The sequence below is a fragment of the Anolis sagrei genome, chromosome Y (assembly GCF_037176765.1).
Source record: "Anolis sagrei isolate rAnoSag1 chromosome Y, rAnoSag1.mat, whole genome shotgun sequence".
In the NCBI taxonomy this organism is placed as follows: domain Eukaryota; kingdom Metazoa; phylum Chordata; class Lepidosauria; order Squamata; family Dactyloidae; genus Anolis; species Anolis sagrei.
The window spans coordinates 33607216-33628509 of NC_090035.1; the positions used below are offsets into that span (position 1 = coordinate 33607216).

Below are 21294 nucleotides of genomic sequence, written 5' to 3' on the forward strand. Positions count from 1 at the left end.
ATTCTGAGACCACTGTTAACCTCTTCCAATGACTGATCAGGACCAAACTTGGCACGTAGGCCTCTCATGACCCACTTCACGCCTGGTGTGGTTTGGCGGGGGATGGACCATGGATTATGGGACTTGCAGTACCATTGCTCAATTCTTCAGACCACTGCAACCCTCATCCAATTACCGATAAAGACCAAACTTGGCACACTGAGTCTCCATGACCCACTCTACATCCTGGTGCAGTTTGGAGGAGGATGCACCATGGACGATGGGACTTGCAATACCTGCACTCCCTTCCTAAGACCATTAAAACTGCCAACTATGATGGATCAGGACCACAATTTACACAGAGAGCTGGCATGACCCACTCTACATCCTGGTGCAGTTTGGAAGAATTTGACAATGGATGATGGGACTTGCAGTCACTTCACTCACTTCCTTGAGACCACTGAGACCCTCGCCAATGACTGATCAAGACCAAACTTGGCACACAGAGTCCCCATGACCCACTCTACATCCTGGTGCACTTTCGAGGAGGACAGACCATGGATGGTGGGACTTCAAGTACCTCCACTCCCTTCCCAAGACTGCTGCAACCCTTACTAATGTCCGATCAAGACCAAACTTGGCACACAGAGCCACCTTGACCCACTCTACATCCCGATGCTGTTTGGAGAAGGACGGACGATTGATGACGGGACTTCCAGTCCAGTTCAGGGCAGGATGGGCCACTAATGATGGGATTTGCAGTACCTTCACCCGATTCACTTCCCACAGAACATTGTAGCCCTTACAAATCACATACCAGGCCCAAACTTGGCACACAGAGTACTCATGGCCCACTCTACATCCTGATGCAGTTCTAAGGGGGATGGACCATGGATGATGGGATTTGCAGTATCTTTACTCACTTACTGAAACCACTGCGACCCTCATCCAATGACCAATCAAGGCCAAATTGGCACACAAAGCCCCCATAACCCACTCTACATCCTGGTGCACTTTCGAGGAGGACGGACCATGGATGATGGGACTTCAAGTACCTCCACTCCCCAAAACTGCTTCAACCCTCATCTAATGACCAATCAAGACCAAACTTGGCACACAGAGCCCCCATGACCTACTCTACATATTGCTGCAGTTTTGGAGGACGGTTGACCATGGATGATGGGACTTTCAGTACCTTCACTCACATTCTGAGACCTCTGCGAACCTCATCCAATGACTGATCAAGACCAAACTTGGCACATAGACCTCTCATGACCCACTTTAGGTCCTGGTATCGTTTGGAAAAATTTGGCGATGGATGATGGGACTTGAAGTACCTTCACTCACTTACTGAAACCACTGCGACCCTAATCCAATGACTGATAAAGACCAAATTTGGCACACAGAGCCCCCATGACCCACTCTATATCCTGCTGCTGTTTGGAGGAGGGTGGACCATGGATGATGGGACTTCAAGTTCCTTCACTCACTTCCTGAAAACAATGCAGCCGTTATCCAATGACCAATAGAGACCAAATTTGGCATATAGAACCGCCATTACCCACTTTCTCTAATAACCCGAGCAGCGCCGGGTCCCCAAGCTAGTATATAATAAAGAAGAGTGTTTGTATGCGAAGGGCGGAAGTGCGGAGGGCGGAAGTGTGGAGGGCGGACGTGTTTGTGGCAGCTTTCCGATTGTCTAGCCTGAAAGTTCCAAGATTCTGATTGGCTGCCGCTGTGGAGCTATTTGCATATGGTCTCTGATTGGCCAGCTTCAATAGGAGCCCCTGGTGGAGAAGAGGGCTCATGGCAGAAACGGGGCATGACAGAGGGAAATTTGCATATGGTCTCTGATTGGCCAGCCTCAAATCCAAGATTCCGAGATGAGAAAGAGAGGAAAGGAAAGGCCGGGGGCTGGGTCAGAACACTCCCAATACAGACCGAAATAGGCACACAGAGCCCCCATCACCCACTCTACATCCTACTGCAGTTTGGAGGACTATGAACCATGGATGATGGGACTTGCAGTACCATCACTCACATTCTGAGACCGCTGCTAACCTCATCCAATGACTGATCAGGACCAAACTTGGCACATACACCTCTCATGACCCACTTTACGTCCTGGTGTGGTTTGGTCGGGGATGGACCATGGATTATGGGACTTGCAGTACCATTGCTCAATTCTTGAGACCACTGCAACCCTCATCCAATTACCGATAAAGACCAAACTTGGCACACTGAGTCTCCATGACCCACTCTACATCCTGGTGCGGCTTGGAGGAGGATGCACCATGGACGATGGGACTTGCAATACCTGCACTCCCTTCCTAAAACCATTATAACTACCAACAATGATGGATCAGGACCACAATTTACACAGAGAGCCCGCATAATCCACTCTACATCCTGGTGCGGTTTCGAAGAATTTGAAAATGGATGATGGGACTTGCAGTCACTTCACTCACTTCCTGAGACCACTGAGATCCTTGCCAATGACTGATCAAGACCAAACTTGGCACACAGAGTCCCCATGACCCACTCTACATCCTGGTGCACTTTTGAGGAGGACAGACCATGGATGGTGGGACTTGAAGTACCACCACTCCCTTCCCAAGACAGCTGCAACCCTCATCCAATGTCTGATCAAGATCAAACTTGGCACACAGAGCCCCCATGACCCACTCTGCATCCTGTTGCAGTTTGAAGAAGAATCGACTTTGGATGATGGGACTTACAGTACCATCACTCACATTCTGAGACCGCTGTTAACCTCATCCAATGTCTGATCAGGACCAAACTTGCCACATAGACCTCTCATTACCCACTTTACCTCCTGGTGTGTGTTTGGCTGGGGATAGACCATGGATTATGGGACTTGCAGTACTTTTGCGCAATTCCTGAGACCACTGCAACGCTCATCCAATTACTGATAAAGAACAAACTTGGCACACTGAGTCTCCATGACGCACTCTACATCCAGGTGCAGTTTGAAGGAGGGTGCACCATGGACGATGGGACTTGCAATACCTGCACTCCCTTCCTAAGACCATTACAACTGCCAAAAATGATGGATCAGGACCACAATTTACACAGAGACCCAGCATGACCCACTCTACATCCTGGTGCGGTTTGGAAAAATTTGACAATGGATGATGGGACTTGCAGTACCTTCACTCACTTACTGACACCACTGCCACCCTCATCTAATGACTGATAAAGACCAAACTTGGCACACAGAGCCCCCATGACCCACTCTATATCCTGCTGCTGTTTGGAGGAGGATGGGCCATGGATGATGGGACTTCAAGTACCTTCACTCACTTCCTGAAAATAATGCAGCCGTTATCCAAAGACCAATAAAGACCTAACTTGGCATACAGAACCGCCATTACCCACTTTCTCTAATAACCCGGGCAACGCCGGGTCCCCAAGCTAGTATATAATAAAGAAGAGTGTTTGTATCGGACAGAGGAAGGGCGGTGTGTGTGGCAGCGTTCTGATTGGCTGCCACTGTGGTGCTATTTGCATATGGTCTCTGATTGGGCAGCTTCAATAGGAGCCCCTGGTGGAGAAGAGGGTTCATGGCAGAAATGGGGCATGACAGAGGGAAATTTGCATATGGACTCTGACTGGCCAGCCTCAAATCCAACATTCCGAGATGACAAAGAGAGGAAAGGAAAGGCCGGGGGATGGGTCAGAACACTCCCAATACAGACCGAAATAGGCACACAGAGCCCCCATGACCCACTCTACATCCTACTGCAGTTTGGAGGAGTATGAACCAAGGATGATGGGACTTGCAGTACCACCACTCACATTCTGAGACCGCTGTTAACCTTATCCAATGACTGATCAGGACCAAACTTCGCACAGAGACCTCTCATGACCCACTTTACGTCCTGGTGTGGTTTGGCCGGGGATGGACCGTGGATTATGGGACTTGCAGTACCATTGCTTAATTCTTCAGACCACTGCAACCCTCATCCAATTACCAATAAATACCAAACTTGGCACACTGAGTCTCCATGACGCACTCTACATCCAGGTGCAGTTTGAAGGAGGATGCACCATGGACGATGGGACTTGCAATACCTGCACTCCCTTACTAAGACCATTACAACTGCCAACGATGATGGATCAGGACCACAATTTACACAGAGACCCAGCATGACCCACTCTACATCCTCGTGCGGTTTGGAAGAAATTAACAATGGATGATGGGACTTGCAGTACCTTTGCTCACTTCCTGAGACCACTGAGACCCTCGCCAATGACTCATCAAGACTAAATTTGGCACATGGAGCTCCAATGACCCACTCTACATCCTGGAGCAGTTTGGAGGACAACAGACCATGGATAATGGGACTTCAAGTACCTCCACTCCCTTCCAAAGATTGCTGCAACCCTCTTCTAATGACCAATCAAGACCACACTTGGCACACAGAGCCCCCATGATCCACTCTACATCCTGCTGCAGTTTGAAAGGGGATGGACCTTCGATGATGGGACTTGCAGTACCTTCACTCACTTACTGACACCACTGCCACCCTCATCTAATGACTGATAAAGACCAAACTTGGCACACAGAGGCCCCATGACCCTCTCTATATCCTGCTGCTGTTTGTAGGAGGATGGCCCATGGATGATGGGACTTCAAGTACCTTCACTCACTTCCTGAAAATAATGCAGCAGTTATCCAAAGACCAATAAAGACCAAACTTGGCATACAGAACCGCCATTACCCACTTTCTCTAATAACCCGGGCAACGCCGGGCCCCCAAGCTAGTATATAATAAAAGTCAAAACTTGTATGCGGAGGACAAAAGTGTGGCGGTGTATGTGCTCGCTTTCTGATTGGCTGCCACTGTGGTCTCTGATTGGCCAGCCTGAAAGTTCAAAGATTCCGATTGGCTGGGCAGCGGTGCTATTTGCATATGGTCTCTGATTGGCCAGCTTCAAGAGGAGCCCCTGGTGGAGAAAAGAGTTCATGACAGAAACGGAGTCATGAGAAGGAAATTTGCATATGGTCTCTGATTGGCCAGCCTCAAATCCAACATTCCAAGATGACAAAGAGAGGAAAGGAAATGCCGGGGGCTGGGTCAGAACACTCCCAATACAGACCGAAATAGGCACACAGAGCCCCCATCACCCACTCTACATCCTACTGCAGTTTGGAGGAGTATGAACCATGGATGATGGGACTTGCAGTACCACCTCTCACATTCTGAGACCGCTGTTAACCTTATCCAATGACTGATCAGGACCAAATTTCACACAGAGACCTCTCATGACCCACTTTACATCCTGGTGTGGTTTGGCCAAGATGGACCGTGGATTATGGGACTTGCAGTACCATTGCTCAATTCTTCAGACCACTGCAACCCTCATCCAATTACCGATAAATATCAAACTTGGCACACTGAGTCTCCATGACGCACTCTACATCCAGGTGCAGTTTGAGGGAGGATGCACCATGGATGATGGAACTTGCAATACCTGCACTCCCTTCCTAAGACCATTACAACTGCCTGGATCAGGACCACAATTTACACAGAGAGCCTGCATAACTCACTCTACATCCTGGTGTGTTTTGGAAGAATATGACAATGGATAATGGGACTTGCAGTCACATCACTCACTTCCTGAGGCCACTGAGACCCTCGCCAATGACTCATCAAGACTAAACTTGGCACATGGAGCATCAATGACCCACTCTACATCCTGGAGCACTTTGGAGGACGACAGACCATGGATGATGGGACTTCAAGTACCCCCACTACCCAAGACTGCTGCAAAACTCATCTAATGACCAATCAAGACCAGCGTTGGCACACAGAGCCCCCATGACCCACTCTACATCCTGCTGCAGTTTTGGAGAAGGGTGGACCATGGATGATGGAACTTCCAGTACCTTCACTCACATTCTGAGACCTCTGCAAACCTCATCCAATGACGGATCAAGACCAAACTTGGCACATAGACCTCTCATGACCCACTTTACATCCTGGTGTTGTTTGGAAAAATTTGGAGATGGATGATGGGACTTGCAGTACCTTTGCTCACTTCCTGAGACCACTGAGACCCTCGCCAATGACTCATCAAGACTAAACTTGCCACATGGAGCTCCAATGACCCACTCTACATCCTGGTGCAGTTTGGAGGAGGACAGACCATGGATGATGGGACTTCAAGTACCTCCACTCCCTTCCAAAGATTGCTGCAACCCTCTTCTAATGACCAGTCAAGACCACACTTGGCACACAGAGCCCCCATGATCCACTCTACATCCTGCTGCAGTTTGAAAGGGGATGGACTTTGGATGATGGGACTTGCAGTACCTTCACTCACTTACTGCCACCACTGCCACCCTCATCTAATGACTGATAAAGACCAAACTTGGCACACAGAGCCCCCATGACCCACTCTATATCCTGCTGCTGTTTGTAGGAGGATGGCCCATGGATGATGGGACTTCAAGTATCTTCACTCACTTCCTGAAAATAATGCAGCCATTATCCAAAGACCAATAAAGACCAAACTTGGCATACAGAACCACCATTACCCACTTTCTCTAATAACCCGGGCAACGCCGGGTCCCCAAGCTAGTGTATATAATAAAAGTCAAAACTTGTATGCGGAGGACAAAAGTGTTGCGGGAGGAGTATGTGCCAGCGTTCTGATTGGCTGCCGCTGTGGTGCTATTTGCATATGGTCTCTGATTGGCCAGCTTCAATAGGAGCCCCTGGTGGAGAAAATAGTTCATGACAGAAACGGGGACATGAGAAGGAAATTTGCATATGGTCTCTGATTGGCCAGCCTCAATTCCAAGATTCCGAGATGACAAAGAGAGGAAAGGAAAAGGCCAGAGGGGGCTGAGTCAGAACATTACCAATACAGACCAGACCTGGCACACAGAGCCCCCATGACCCACTCTACATCCTACTGCAGTTTGGAGGAGCATGAGTCATGGATGTTGGGACTTGCAGTACCATCACTCACATTCTGAGACCACTGTTAACCTTATCTAATGACTGACCAGGACCAAACTTGGCACATAGACCTCTCATGACCCATCTTATGTCCTGGTGCGGTTTGGCCAGGGATGGACCATGGATTATGGGACTTGCAGTACCTTTGCTCAATTCTTGAGACCACTGTAACCCTCATCCAATTACCGATAGACCAAACTTGGCACACTGAGTCTCCATGACACACTCTACATCCTGGTGCAGTTTGGAGGATGGTGCACTATGGACGATGGGACTTGCAATACCTGCACTCCCTTCCTAAGACCATTACAACTGCTAACAATGATGGATCAGGACGACAATTTACACAGAGAGCCCGCATGACCCACTCTACATCCTGGTGCGGTTTGGAAGAATTTGACAATGGATGATGGGACTTGCAGTCACTTCACTCACTTCCTGAGACCACTGAGACCCTCGCCAATGACTGATCAAGACCAAATATGGCACACAGAGTCCCCATAACCCACTCTACATCCTGGTGCACTTTCGAGGAGGACAAACTATGGATGATGGGACTTCAAGTACCTCCACTCCCTTCCCAAGACTGCTGCAACCCTAATCTAATGTCCGATCAAGACCAAACTTGGCACACAGAGCACCCTTGACCCACTCTACATCCCGATGCTGTTTGGAGAAGGAGGGACGATGGATGATGGGACTTTCAGTGCAGTTCAGGGCAGGATGGGCCACTAATGATGGGATTTGCAGTACCTTCACCCGATTCACTTCCCACAGTACATTGTAGCCCCTACAAATCAGAGACCAGGCCCAAACTTGGCACACAGAGTACTCATAGCCCACTCTACATCCTGATGCAGTTCTAAGGGGGATGGGCCATGGATGATGGGACTTGCAGTATCTTTACTCACTTACTGAAACCACTGCGACCCTGAACCAAGGTACTGATCAATACCAAACTTGGCACACAGAGCCCCCGTGACCCTATCTATTTATTTTATTTATTTATTTGGAAGTTTTCTATACCCGCCTTCTTTACATCCTGTTTAACACCAAACTTGGCATACAGAATGGCCATCACCCACTTTCTCTAATAACCCGGGCAGCGCCGGGTCCCCAAGCTAGTAGATATATAAACCTCACTTGCCCAGTTTCCAACACACCTCACAACCTCTGAGGATGCCTGCCATAGATGCAGATGAAATGTCAGGAGATAATGCTTCTGGAACATGACCATACAGTCCAAAAAGCTCACAGGAACCCACTCATAAGATGGTGGGTTGCTGTGTAACATCTGGAGGTTCACATATTGCCCATCCACGTGGCACACAGTGGTGCACAACTTGTGACCCTCCAGGCATATTGGACTTCAGCTCCCAGAATTCCTGATTATTAGACAAGCTGGCTAGGGCTTGTGAGAGTTGGAGGATCTCACAACCTCGGAGGATACCTGCTATAGATGCAGGTGAAACTTTAGGAGAGAATGCTTCTGGAACATGGCCATACAGCCTGGAAAACTCACAGCAACCCAGTAATTCCAGCCATGAAAGCCTTAGACAATACATACCATAATGGATGCCTCAGTTTAACTCCTTAATCTGTTGCAATTTCTACCTGTGTCCATCCCAGATTTAGCAATTTGCTGACTTGGATGAGTTTAGAGCAGGCATGGGCAAACTTCGGCCTTCCAAGTGTTTTGGACTTCAACTCCCACACATGCACATGCCTGGTTTAAAGAGCATAACTAGGGAAGAATTGTTCTCTCTGCAGGTCTTGGAAAGGGGAGAAAGTCAACAAACTGATCCTGTCCAAAAGTGAAGGTAACTTGACCAAACCCTATTTCTTGGGGGTAAGATTGCCCATAATGTGGAGTCTATTTACTATTACCTTCCCCTTGTCTTTTGACTAGCAAGCGTGAAGAAGGCCTGTCCCCTGCTGCTCCTCCCTTCCTCCATCTCAGCACAGCCAGCTGGGGCTGGAGATGATGCATTGAGCAACTTGAATCAGCTGGAGGGAGATGTGGGATGGGTTGGGGTGGGCAATTTCAAAGAGATGCAGAGAAAACAAGAGAACCCCTTTTTATCTCCCTTCCCCATATTCAGATGCACCACAACATCTGCCTCTTTTAGGCTTACATCAGACTACAAGGCAAGGTTGGGGGTAGTCACAATCGCCTTTCCACTCTCCCCACCGCCTTGCTTTTTTGCACAATGCCATCTCTACCCCACCCTCCCAGCCCACCCCAGTTAAGAGGTCCTTGTGGTATAGTTGGAAGGGAAAACAGGTGGACGCTTCCTCTCCCCTCCCTCCTATCTCATCTCGCTAAGTGCTGTGCAGAGGGCACAGGAGAAGAGGGGGATTAGCGCTGCATTTATTAATCCCAGAGCCAATTAACTGCTTCCATGCTGCTCTGTATCCAAGAGACTCTTTGTTTTGTCCCCACCGCCCTCCTCACGCCCCTGGCTCTTAAACAAGATCAGAGAGGCAACCCAGCCTCCTTTTTTCTTCTTTTTTGACCCCCCTTTTTTACCTCTTCCCTGCATGTCTGATGTCTAACCCCACTCCACCCTGGCCTGGAGGGAGGTCAGCCTTCAACCAAATTGTAGCAGCTGCTTAATTGCTCGGAGCACAAGCTTAGTCACGGGATCCAACTTAATCCAGGCCTCACTTCTCAATTGTCCTCCCCCTTCTATATATACACATACACTTATGCGCACGCACACACAGACATAGTGCTTAGTCTATTTCTTTAAGCCCAGAGGAGAAAATGTATTTGGAGTTTGTATACACCCCCATATATTTAGTATATATGCGGTATATATACACCACTTTTCCATTGTCCTCCGCCTTATATATGTACACATATACCTGTGCACACAGAGAGAGAGACACAGTGCTTAGTCTATTTCTTCAGGCCCGAAGAGAAAAATGTATTTGAATTATGTATTTGGAGTATATGCCCTCATCTATTTGGTATATATGTGGTATATCTATGTCCTCCTCCTTAAATAATAATAATAATCATCGTTGTCATCATCATCATCATCTTTATTTATACCCCTCCACCATCTCCCCGAAGGGGACTTGTGGCAGCTAACATGAGGCCAAGCCCAAAGATACAATACAGCAAAATAAAGTGCAAAATACAACAACAAAAATTACATCACAATAAAGTACATACAGTGGCAAAATAAAGTAAACAAAGCAAAATATCATAATAGAAAATCAAACACATATATATGATACACATACACTTACATGCACAAACACACATAGTGCTTAGTCCAGCTCCTCAAGCCCAGGGAGGAAAATGTATTTGGAGGGTATGCCCTCATATATTTGGTATATATGTGGTATATATATGCCACTTCTACATTGTCCTCCCCTTTATATGTACATGTACCCTTATGCACATGCATGAACACACAAACACACACACATAGTACTTAGTCTATTTCTTCAAGCCCAGAGGGGAAAATGTATTTGGAGTTTGTATACACCCCCATATATTTAGTATATATGTGGTATATATACACCACTTTTCCATTGTCCTCCGCCTTATATATGTACACATACACTTATGCACATACGCACGCACACGCACACACACAGAGCACTGAGTCTATGTCTTCAAGCCCGGAGGGAAACATGTATTTGAAGTATGTATTTGGAGTATATGCCCTCATCTATTTGGTATATATGTGGTATATATCTATGCCACTTTGCCATTGTCCTCCACCTTATATAATAATAATAATCATCATCATCTTTATACCACACCATCATCTCCCCAAAGGAGACTCGGGGCAGCTAACATGAGGCCAAGCCCAAGGATACAATACAGCAAAATAAAGTGCAAAATACAACAACAAAAATTACATCACAATAAAGTACATACATTGGCAAAATAAAGTAAACAAAGCAAAATAGCATTATAGAAAATCGAACATATGGTACACACATTTACGTGTACAAACAGACATAGTGCTTAGTCTAGCTCCTCAAGCCTGGGGGGGAAATGTATTTGGAGAGTTTGCCCTCATATACTTGGTATATGTATGTGTGTGTATATGTGTGTGTATATGTGTGTGTGTGTGTGTGGTATATATGGTATATATGTAGTGTATATATACGCCACTTCTCCATTGTCCTCCCCCTTATATGTACATGTACACTTATGCACATGCGCGCGCACACAAACACACACACACAGAGAGCTTAGCCAATTCCTTCAAGCCCGGAGGAGAAAATGTATTTGGAGTATATGCCCTCATATATTTGGTGTATATGTGGTATATATGTGCCACTTCTCCTTTGTCCTCCCCCTTCTATATGTACACATACACTTAAGTGCATGCGCGCATAGTGCTTAGTCTATTTCTTCAGGCCTGGAGGGGAAAATGTATTCAGAGTACATATTTGGGGTATATGCCCACATATATTTGGTATATATGTGGGTTTTTTGGGGTTTTTTGTCGTGTCAGGAGTGACTCCTGGTGTGAGAGAATTGGCCGTCTGCAAGGGCATTGCCCAGGGGATGATTTTGATGTTTTTGTCATCCTTGTGGGAGGCTTCTCTCATGTCCTCGCATGAGGAGATGGAGCTGATAGAGAGAGCTTATCTGCCTCTCCCCAGATTCGAACTTGCAACCTGTTGGTCTTCAGCCCTACCGGCACAGGGGTATATGTACGCCACTTCTCCACTGTCCTCCACCTTATGTATGTACACATACACTTATGCATACAAACAGTGCTTAGTCTATTTCCTCAAGCCTGGAGGGGAAAATGTATTTGGAGTATGTATTTAGAGTATATGCTCCCATATATTTGGTATATATGAGGTATATATATGCCACTTCTCCATTGTCCTCCGCCTTATATATGTACACATACATTTACGCGTGCACACACATAGTGTTTAGTCTATTTCTTCAAGCCCTGAGGGGAAAATGTATTCAGAGTATGCATTTGGAGTATATGCCCTCATATATTTGATATATATGTGGCATATATATTCCACTTCGCCATTGTCCTCTGCCTTATATATGGTACACATACACTTACGTGCACATGCACACATAGTGCTTAGTCTAACTCTTCAAGCCTTGGGGGTGGGGGGGATGTATTTGGTGAATGTATTTGGAGTATATGCCCTCATATATTTGGTATATGTGTGTGTGTGTGTGTGTGTGTGTAGGCCACTTCTCCATTGTCCTCCCCCTTCTATATGTACACATACACTTATGCACATGCATACACACACATAGTGCTTAGTCTATTTCTTCAAGCCCGAGGAGGTGAAGGGGAATGTATTCAGAGTATGTATTTGGGGTATATGCCCTCATATAATTGGTATACATGTGGTATATATACACCACTTCTCTATTGTCTTCCCCTTTCTCTATGTACACATAACACTTAATGCACACATGCGTGCACACATAGTGCTCCGTCTTTTAGAGTCAAACTGCAGGTGGCAAGTGATTCCTTGTTTTTCTTTCATCCAAACTATTCCGACTATCACTTTTCCCTTCAACCAGAGGCAGGAAGTGGAGGCTCCATAGTTAAATTCAGCGAGAGCTGTCTGGGACTGCAAGGAGAGTGGGAGTGGCACACACAGGCACACGCTACAGATACACATTTTGTATCTGTGCTGACACTCTGCAGGCCTGCTCGTTGTTATTGTTATGTGCCTTAAAGTAATTTCCAAACCTTTTTCCAGTTCTTCTGTGGTCTCCCAGTTCCCAAACCTCCAATCCTTTCCTTAGGTTTGTTCTCAGTTGCAGCCATGGTTTCTAGCCTTCAAACCCTTCAAGGCTTTTGTTGACACTTGGTTTGACTGGTCCCCATTCTTTTTTTTTTCTTTTTTTTTTTGGACAAAATATTTGTTTATTGGTAAACATTTCTGAGCCTGAGGGCCCTTCCACATAGCCCTTTATCCCTTTATCACAGGATATCAAGGAAGAAAATCCCACATTATCTTTTTTTTTTTTTTGAAATGATTTTTATTAAGTTTTTCACAATCCACACAAGGAAAGAGGGGGAACAAAAAACAAGAGGATAGATCAGTAGGAAAGGGAGAAATACACACACAAAAAAAACAAAAACCCACCATATCTAACTAACATCTAATACATACAATACAACTACTCAAACTATTCTAAAATGACTTCCACTCCAACCTCAGAATCTTTTCAAAATATTTCTTCACCTTAATATCTATTCTCATCCCATTGTTTTTTCAGCTTTCTTTTCATAATCATATATCAGGGACCAATCTGTCCTCCTCAAAACTCTTCCTTCATTTCTTCTCAACAAAAAAGTTAGTTTGTCCATGTCTCTTATTTCTTTAATTTTCTTCCACCAGTCTTCGGTACTCGGAACCTCACCATTCTTCCAATATTTGGCAAAAACCATCCTAGCCGCCGTTGTGCAATAGGTAAATAATTTATCTTCATTCTCATCCAGTTTACAGTCATCATCTGTAAATCCCAGAAGATAATATTCAGGTTTCTTCTTAAAACTTTTCTTTAATATTTTTTGTAACTCCTCATGAATAATAGACCAGAACTTTGTTGTTTCTTTACATGTCCACCACATGTGGTAAAAAGTGCCTACTTGCTCACTACATTTCCAGCACTTATCTGATACATTTTGATACATATGGCTCAGTCTACTCGGAGTCAAATACCACCTATAAAACATTTTATACCAATTTTCTTTTAAGTCCATAGCGTATGTATATTTCAGTTTTTTATTCCATATCCTTTCCCATTCCCCAAAGTGGATGGGCCTTCTTATATTTTCCGCCCATTTAATCATAGAGGTTTTCACCTGTTCTGTTTCTGTCATCCACTGGAGCAATTTATTATATAATATTGTAACCGTTTTCCTTTGTGTTTTTAATATTCTATCCCATGTATTCTCATTCCAATCAAAACCTGTTGACTGGTCCCCATTCTTGACTTGCAACATGCCCACCACTTCTTTCTCTATCTTTTGCCAACCGTAACTCCCCCTGGTCTTATTTGTCCACTAAGGTCATTGCCCATGTTTTTTGATTTGATACCTTGAGAACACCATTATTATTATTATTATTATTATTATTATTATTAATTATTTTATTATTATTAATAATAATAATATCAGAAGCAAACCAAGGGTACAGTTGTAATGTATTTTTAAAACGCTCATAAAGTTTAAAAACTTGGCATTATACAAGATGTCCTTTGACCAGTAGTTAGCTACTTGGAGTGCCTCTGGTGTTACTGTAAGAAGGTCCTCCATTGTGCATGTGGCAGGGCTCAGACTGCATTGTAATGGATCATTTGCTCTTCTCCACACTAGGGACATGAGAGAAGACTCCCCGCAGGATTGCAATACATCTAGGAGTCCCCTGGGCAACGTCTTTGTAGACAACTGATTCTCTCACACCACAAGCAACCAGAAGTGATGATTATAATAATATTCAACATCTTTGTTAATGACTTATGAAGGGTTAGAAGGCATGATCATCAAGTTTGCAGACGACACCAAATTGAGAGGGATAGACAATACTCCAGGAGGCAGGAGCAGAATTCAAAATGATCTGAACAGATTAGAGAGATGAACCTAAACTAACAAAATGAAGTTCAATGGGGACAAATGCAAGATGCTCCACTTAGGCAGAAAAAATGAAATGCAAAGATACAGAACGCAGAACTCCTGGCTTGACAGCAGTACATGTGAAAAAGACCTTGGAGTCCTTGGGGACAACAAGTTAAATATGAGCCAACAATGTGATGCTGCAGCTAAAAAAACCAATGGTATTTTGGCTGGTATAAATAGGAGTATAGTGTCTAGATCCAGGAAAGTCATGCTACCCCTCTATTCTGCCTTGGTTAGACCACACCTGGAATACTGTGTCCAATTCCAGGCATCGCAATAGAAGAGAGATATTGACAAGCTGGAATGTGTCCAGAGGAGGGTGACTAAAATGATCAAAGGTCTGGAGAACAAGCCCTATGAAGAGCAGCTTAAAGAGTTGGGCATGCAGAAGAGAAGGCTGAAAGGAGACTTGATGAGGGCCGTGTATCAATATGTGAGGGGAAGTCATAGAGAGGAGAGAGCAAGCTTGTTTTCTGCTGCCCTGGAGACTAGGATGCGGAACAATAGTTTCAAACTACAAGAAAGGAGATTCCACCTGAACATGAGGAAGAACTTCCTGACTGTGAAAGCTGTTCAGCAGTGGAACTCTCTACCCCGAAATGTGATGGAGGCTTTTAAACAGAGGCTGGATGGCAATCTGTTGAAGGTGAATGTGATTTTCCTGTTTCTTGGCAGGGAGTTGGAATGGATGGACGATGAAGTCTCTTCTAACTCTATGATACTATCTATACATATAAAATGCTTAAGGGCATCCTTAAGCGGTCAAAAACAGAGAAACTACCGGACGAGATCTCACCAAATTTGCCCTGCTCATACCTCTTCCCCCAAGGTATGACTAACAACCCTCAAAACACCAATATGCAACAACATAAACGCACAATACCTGAAAAACACAGAGCATGCGCAGAGGCCTAAGGGGGAATACTATGAGGAGGAAGGACTCCACTTCCCAGCTTCCGCCACGCCCAACTGGCCCTCCACATACACACTGCCACCTGCCTCCCTCCCTCTACCCCATCAGTCCCGCCGCTACTCAGATACACAGACAGAAAAAGACCAGGACAGATTGCGAGCGCCCACCAGCCCGATGTAAGCACTAACAGCCAGGGAGGGCATGGAAGCTGAGGTGGGCCGCCGAGGGCAACAGAAACAACACGAGACGGGAGGCCCGCCATCTTCTCCTAAGCCGGGGCCTCGATTTCTCCCACGGCCCGACGCCCCTCTTGCCTTCGGCGGCCTCCAAACCTGCCCGGTGGGAGGTGGGTCTCTCCCAACTGGTTCTCCTGCCCGCTGCTTTTTCATTTTTATAACAATGTACTCCTCCTTTCTGGGATTAATGGCTTTGAACCACACTTGCCACACTGAACTCCCATGACCAACAGATAATACTGCAAGGGTTTGGTGGGCATTGACCTTTTGTTTCGGCATTGTAGTACACCTATATCCAGAGAGCACTGTGGACTAGAGCAATGATGGATCTGGACCACACTTGGCACGAATATCCAAACAGATGGACTTTGGGGAAAATACACCTTAACATTTGGGAGTTGTAGTTGCTGGGATTTGTTCACCCACAATCAAAGAGCATTCTGAACTCCATCAACGATGGAATTGAACCAAATTTGGCACACAGAACTCCCATTACTAACAGGAAATACTGGAAGGGTTTGGTGGGCATTGACCGTGAGTTTGGGAGTTGTAGTTCACCTCCATCCAGAGAACACCGTGGACTCAAACAATGATGGATCTGGACCAAACTTGGCACAAGCACTCAGCATATCCAAATATGAACAGAGATGGAGTTTGGGGGAAATAGACCTTGACCTTTGGGAGTTGTAGTCACTGGGATTCACTGTTCACCTACAATCAAAGAGCATTCTGAACCCCACAAACGACAGAATTGGGGCAAACTTCCCACACAGAACCACTATTACCATCAGAAAATACTTAAGCCCATCCAATCCAACTCCCTTCATCAGGGCAAGAAAATGTAATCACAGTCCTCCTGACAAAGAGCCATCCACCCATAGATAGATAGATAGAGATAGATAGATAGATGATAGATAGATAGATATGATTCACACACAAACAGATATAGTATCATAGATTTGAAAGGGACCCCTAAAGAAGGACAATAATATGTTGCATGCTCTAGACCAGACAATCTCTACATCAACACTGACAAAGAAACAGCAAGAAGTACTGTTTACCCACAAGAAGAAAGAAATTACATCTATTAAAAACCAACATTTTCTCATTACTTTATTTTCCAGATCAACAGACTGGGCCACAGCAACGCATGGCAGGGCACCGCTAGTGATTCTATGAATCTATATAAATAAAAATGTAATGTTTGTTTGTGGGATTAACATAACTCAAAAACCACTGGACGAATTGACACCAAATTTGGACACAAGACACCTATCAGGCCAACGAGTGACCATCACTCATAAAAACACAACAGAAGGGAGTTAAAAGGCAAAAAAAGCAAAAAGACATTACAACACATGTGCAAAAACAATTCCTTCTGGCAAACAAAACTCACTAAAGCATATCCACACTCTCTTCCGGACTACAGCTCCCAGCATCCCGTACACCAGGCCCTTTAGGAGAAGAGGATGATCCAAATGCACTGATTCCAAGATGCAAGCTTTCTTCTCCTTGGATTTCTTTGAGAGCATCCCAATCCCTGCATATTTCCAATTTCCTATTACTGAACTCCAGATAGATTAGATAAGATAGATAAGATAGAGATAGATAGGTAGATAGATAGGTAGGTAGGTAGATTGATTGATCAGTCCAAGAATAGGTAAAGAAGGAAGAAAGGTTAGAAAGAAGAAGGGAAAGAAAATGGAAGGAAGGGAATAGAAAGAGAAGGAAGGAGAGAATGAAAGAAAATAAAAAGGAAGGAAGGAAGGGAGGGAGGGAGGAGGGAAGGAAGGAGAGAAAGAAAGGAGGAGAAAAAGAAGGAGGGAATGTTGGCCACAGCAACATGTGGTGGGTACAGCTAGTAGTAGTAGTAGTAGTAGTAGTAATAATAATAATAATCATCATCATCATCATCATCTTTAGTTGTATACCTCCCTATCTCCAAGGGGACGGTTTCCAACATATAAGGCAAAACATTCAATTGCCAGAATAGAAAACCATTCAGACAAATTAAAATGAACATTATAAAGCATACAATCTCAGTAAAACATACATTAAAAAAATAAAAATCAATTCCATTATGCCTCCATCAGAACGGTTCAAAATACTAATGGCCAGAATGACAAAATAGACATGGTAAATATTAAAGGGCTGGGCAAGGGATAGTGCAACTATATTAATGGGCCATTGTTTGTTCTTTGAGTCAGGCAGTAGGGATTATGAAGACAGATTTATCATCGATCCTGAGCCAGGCAGATGTTGGTGTTTCAGTGGCCTGTTGGTGATGGAAGGGAAGCACCTTCTTCTCCACCCTCAGCTCTGTAGGCTAGGATGGTGGGTTCTGGCACTGGGGAAAATACCTCACCTTTGCATCTATGGTAGCACACAATGAAAATGCTGAAGTACTGGGGGGAATCAAGGAGGGGGATGAACTGGAGGATGAACACCCACCGGGAGAGGGATGAATGGGGATATGGAGAGATTTGTGGGCATGGAAGGTAAAAGGGGGAGGAAACGATTGGAGTGGGGGAGGATGGGCTGGCTAGTGGGACCGGGCCCAAGACAAGAAATTGCTGAGGGAGGGGCTGGTGATGCAGTATTAATTTCCATTTGGGAGCTGGTCTCCATGGCAACAGCGAAGATCTGGCAACTCCATGGGGAGCAGTTACCACAGCAACAACATCCCTGTGGTTGCTGAGGAGGAGGAAAAGAGAGATTGGTGGTGCAAACAAACATGGGAGGGGGGAAGGAAGGGACAGGAAGTGAGAAGTCAGGTAGAGGCGAAGATTTTGGGTGGAATTGGGGTGTGTCCAAGACCCCCTTTCCATCCAAGGTCTGGATGATGCCTGAGCTTCCTTTCCTACTTGCTGTGTGATGTAAAACATGTGCCCTTGGCGTTTTCATGGAAGGTGCCGGCTGATCATTTCTGCTCTTCTTGTGTGTTGCAGGGGATGGGAGCGGCCCTTGGCCCGGCCCTTGGGACCCCCCAGGTGGCCATGTTCTGTGGGAAACTGGTCTTGCATCTCAATGTACAGACAGGGCGCTGGGAGCCTGATGCTTCCAGCACCCACACCTGCCTCCACACCACCGACGAGATCCGCAGCTACTGCCAGGAGGTACACTTCCATCTTTGCCTCATGTAAAAAAAAAAAAAAAAAGAATCTCACTAAAGCCCTCTTCTTTTTGTTCACTACACTATTTCTTCAACCGACCTCTATTCCTGCCTCTCTTCCACACTGCCTATCTCTATCTGTGTTTTGATCAGACTAAATCCCTATTTATGGTTCCATTTTATTTATATTGTGTGTCCCCCACTCCCCACCCCCATGTTGCTTAACATATGCATGAAACCTCTGGGAGAGATCATCCAGAGCAGTGGTTCTCAACCTGTGGGTCCCCAGATGTTTTGACTTTCAACTCCCAGAAATCCTAATAGCTATCCTAATAGGATTTTTGGGAGTTGTAGGCCAAAACACCTGGGGACCCACAGGTTGAGAACCTGGAGTTGAATGTCATCTGTATGCAGATGATGTCCAACTCTACTACTCCTTTACTCCTACCGCTAAGGAGGCTGTTCTGGTCCCGAACCGGTGCTTGGCTGCTGTGACAGTCTGGATGAGGGTGAACAAATTAAAATTGAATCCAGACAAGACAGAGGCACTCCTGGTCAGTCGTAAGGTCGAACAGGGTGTAGGATTACAGCCTGTGTTGGAAGGGGTTACACTCCCCCTGAAGACACAGGTTTGCAGCTTGGGAGTAATCCTGGACTCATCACTGAGTCTGAAACCTTATGTTTCGGTGGTAACCAGGGGAGCTTTTGCACAACTAAAGCTTGTGCGCCAGTTGCGCCCATACCTTGGGAAGTCAGACTTGGCCACAGTAGTCCATGCTCTGGTTACATCTTGTATCTGGTTACTTCCCATATAGACTACTGCAACACGCTGTACTTGGAGTTACCTTTGAAGACTGTTCTGAAGGTTCAATTGGTCCAAAGGGTAGCAGCCAGAATACTCAGTGGAGCAGGGTATAGGGAGCATACAACTCCCCCCCCCCCCCCCCCGTTACACCAGTTCCACTGGCTATCAGTCTGCTACTAAGCACAATTCAAAATGCTAGGTTTGGCCTATAAAGCCCTAAACCAGTAGTTCTCAACCTGTGGGTCCTCAGATGTTTTGGCCTACAACCCCCAGAAATCCCAGCCAATTTGTCAGCTGTTAGGATTTCTGGGAGTTGAAGGCCAAAACATCTGGGGATCCAAAGGCTGAGAACCACTCCCCTAAACGGTTCCAGCTCAGCTTACCTGTCCAAATGTATCTCCCTTTATGAACCATCTTGGCGGTTAAGATCTTCTGGAGAGGCCCTGCTCTTGGTCCCACCTCCTTCACAAGTGTGATTGGTGGGGATGAGAGACAGAGCCTTCTCAGTGGTGGCTCCTCAGCTATGGAACTCCCTCCCCAGTGAAATTAGATCAGCACCCTCCCTCCTTGCCTTTGAAAGAAAATTAAAAACTTGGATATGGGAGCACGCCATTGGGCAGTAAGCAGTACAAGGAATGATCAGGGATTATGTGCAATAGATATAATATTTGGAACGGCCTGGACTATGATTGTTGAATTGTGTGATTTTAATGTTTATATTGATATGTTTTTAATTCCATGACTTATTGTTAAATGATGGTGTGTTTTATAATTTAATTGATAATTATATGTTATTATCGTTATGCTAGGTTTCTGTATGTGACACATTAAATTTTGCCCTAATTATGTTGGAAACTGCTTTGAGTCTCCTGCTTGGGGAGAAAAAGCAGTATACAAGTGAAGTAAATAAATAAATTAGTTACATGTTATTACTATAGTGAAATAATATCAGTGTACATAGCTCTCTATTCTCCTGTTTTGCCATCACACCAGGGCCAGATCAGCCAGTGAGCTTTCTGATTCATTGGAGACTAGAATATGAACCTCCCACATCCTGGTTGAACACCATAGCCATTACATCCACTGTAATACATATCATTGTGTTCTGATCTTGTCTGGTGTGATGGTAAAATGAGAGAGCTATGTACACATCACAGCTATGTATCTGCATATAGACTTCATGTCTGAATATTGGACTTTGCCAGGATATATGAGGAAGTACATTACAATCCATAGAAGCTCATGCAAAAATAAATCTTTTTTTATTTTCAAGATGTCATATGACTCCTTTTTTTCTTCACCCAAGCATTTTTATACTGGGACAGATTAATGTAGCCATATAATTAAAATTATTACATCATCCATGGTATTAATCTAACTTCAGTAATAGCTTTTCCCACTTGATCTTCCAATGGTAAATCTGTTTCTGTTCTAAAACCAAGTCCCAGTGGTCTGAATGGTACTTGATAGAGCCAGGATCACTGCCATTATCTTGCTCAGACTATGTGCCTGTTTGGCCAAGGATTGTCCCACTATGTTTGACAATAGCTTCCCAGGGAATTGGGGCAGAGAATGATGTACTTCACATCATCTACCACCTTTAGGCCCTTT

General features: G+C 45.2%; 1 protein-coding gene across 7 annotated transcripts in view; it reads left to right on the forward strand.

The window, feature by feature from the left end:
* The window catches only part of LOC137095060 (amyloid beta precursor like protein 1-like), a 129306-nt gene that overhangs the window by 16054 nt on the left and 91958 nt on the right, over nt 1–21294 (forward strand). For 4 of the 7 annotated variants that reach the window (XR_010908775.1, XM_067461257.1, XM_067461259.1 and 1 more), the window contains exon 2: nt 18715–18882. The exons of 1 other annotated variant lie outside the window; for it this stretch is intronic. Coding sequence is in view for 5 of the 6 variants with exons in the window: in XM_067461257.1 (XP_067317358.1) it covers nt 18715–18882 (168 nt within the window). In the remaining variant the exon portion in view is untranslated. Of the gene's footprint in view, nt 1–8741; nt 8792–13357; nt 13410–18714; nt 18883–21294 lie in introns of those variants that run through there. 2 more of the 7 variants (XM_067461260.1, XM_067461261.1) reach the window with 2 other exon arrangements.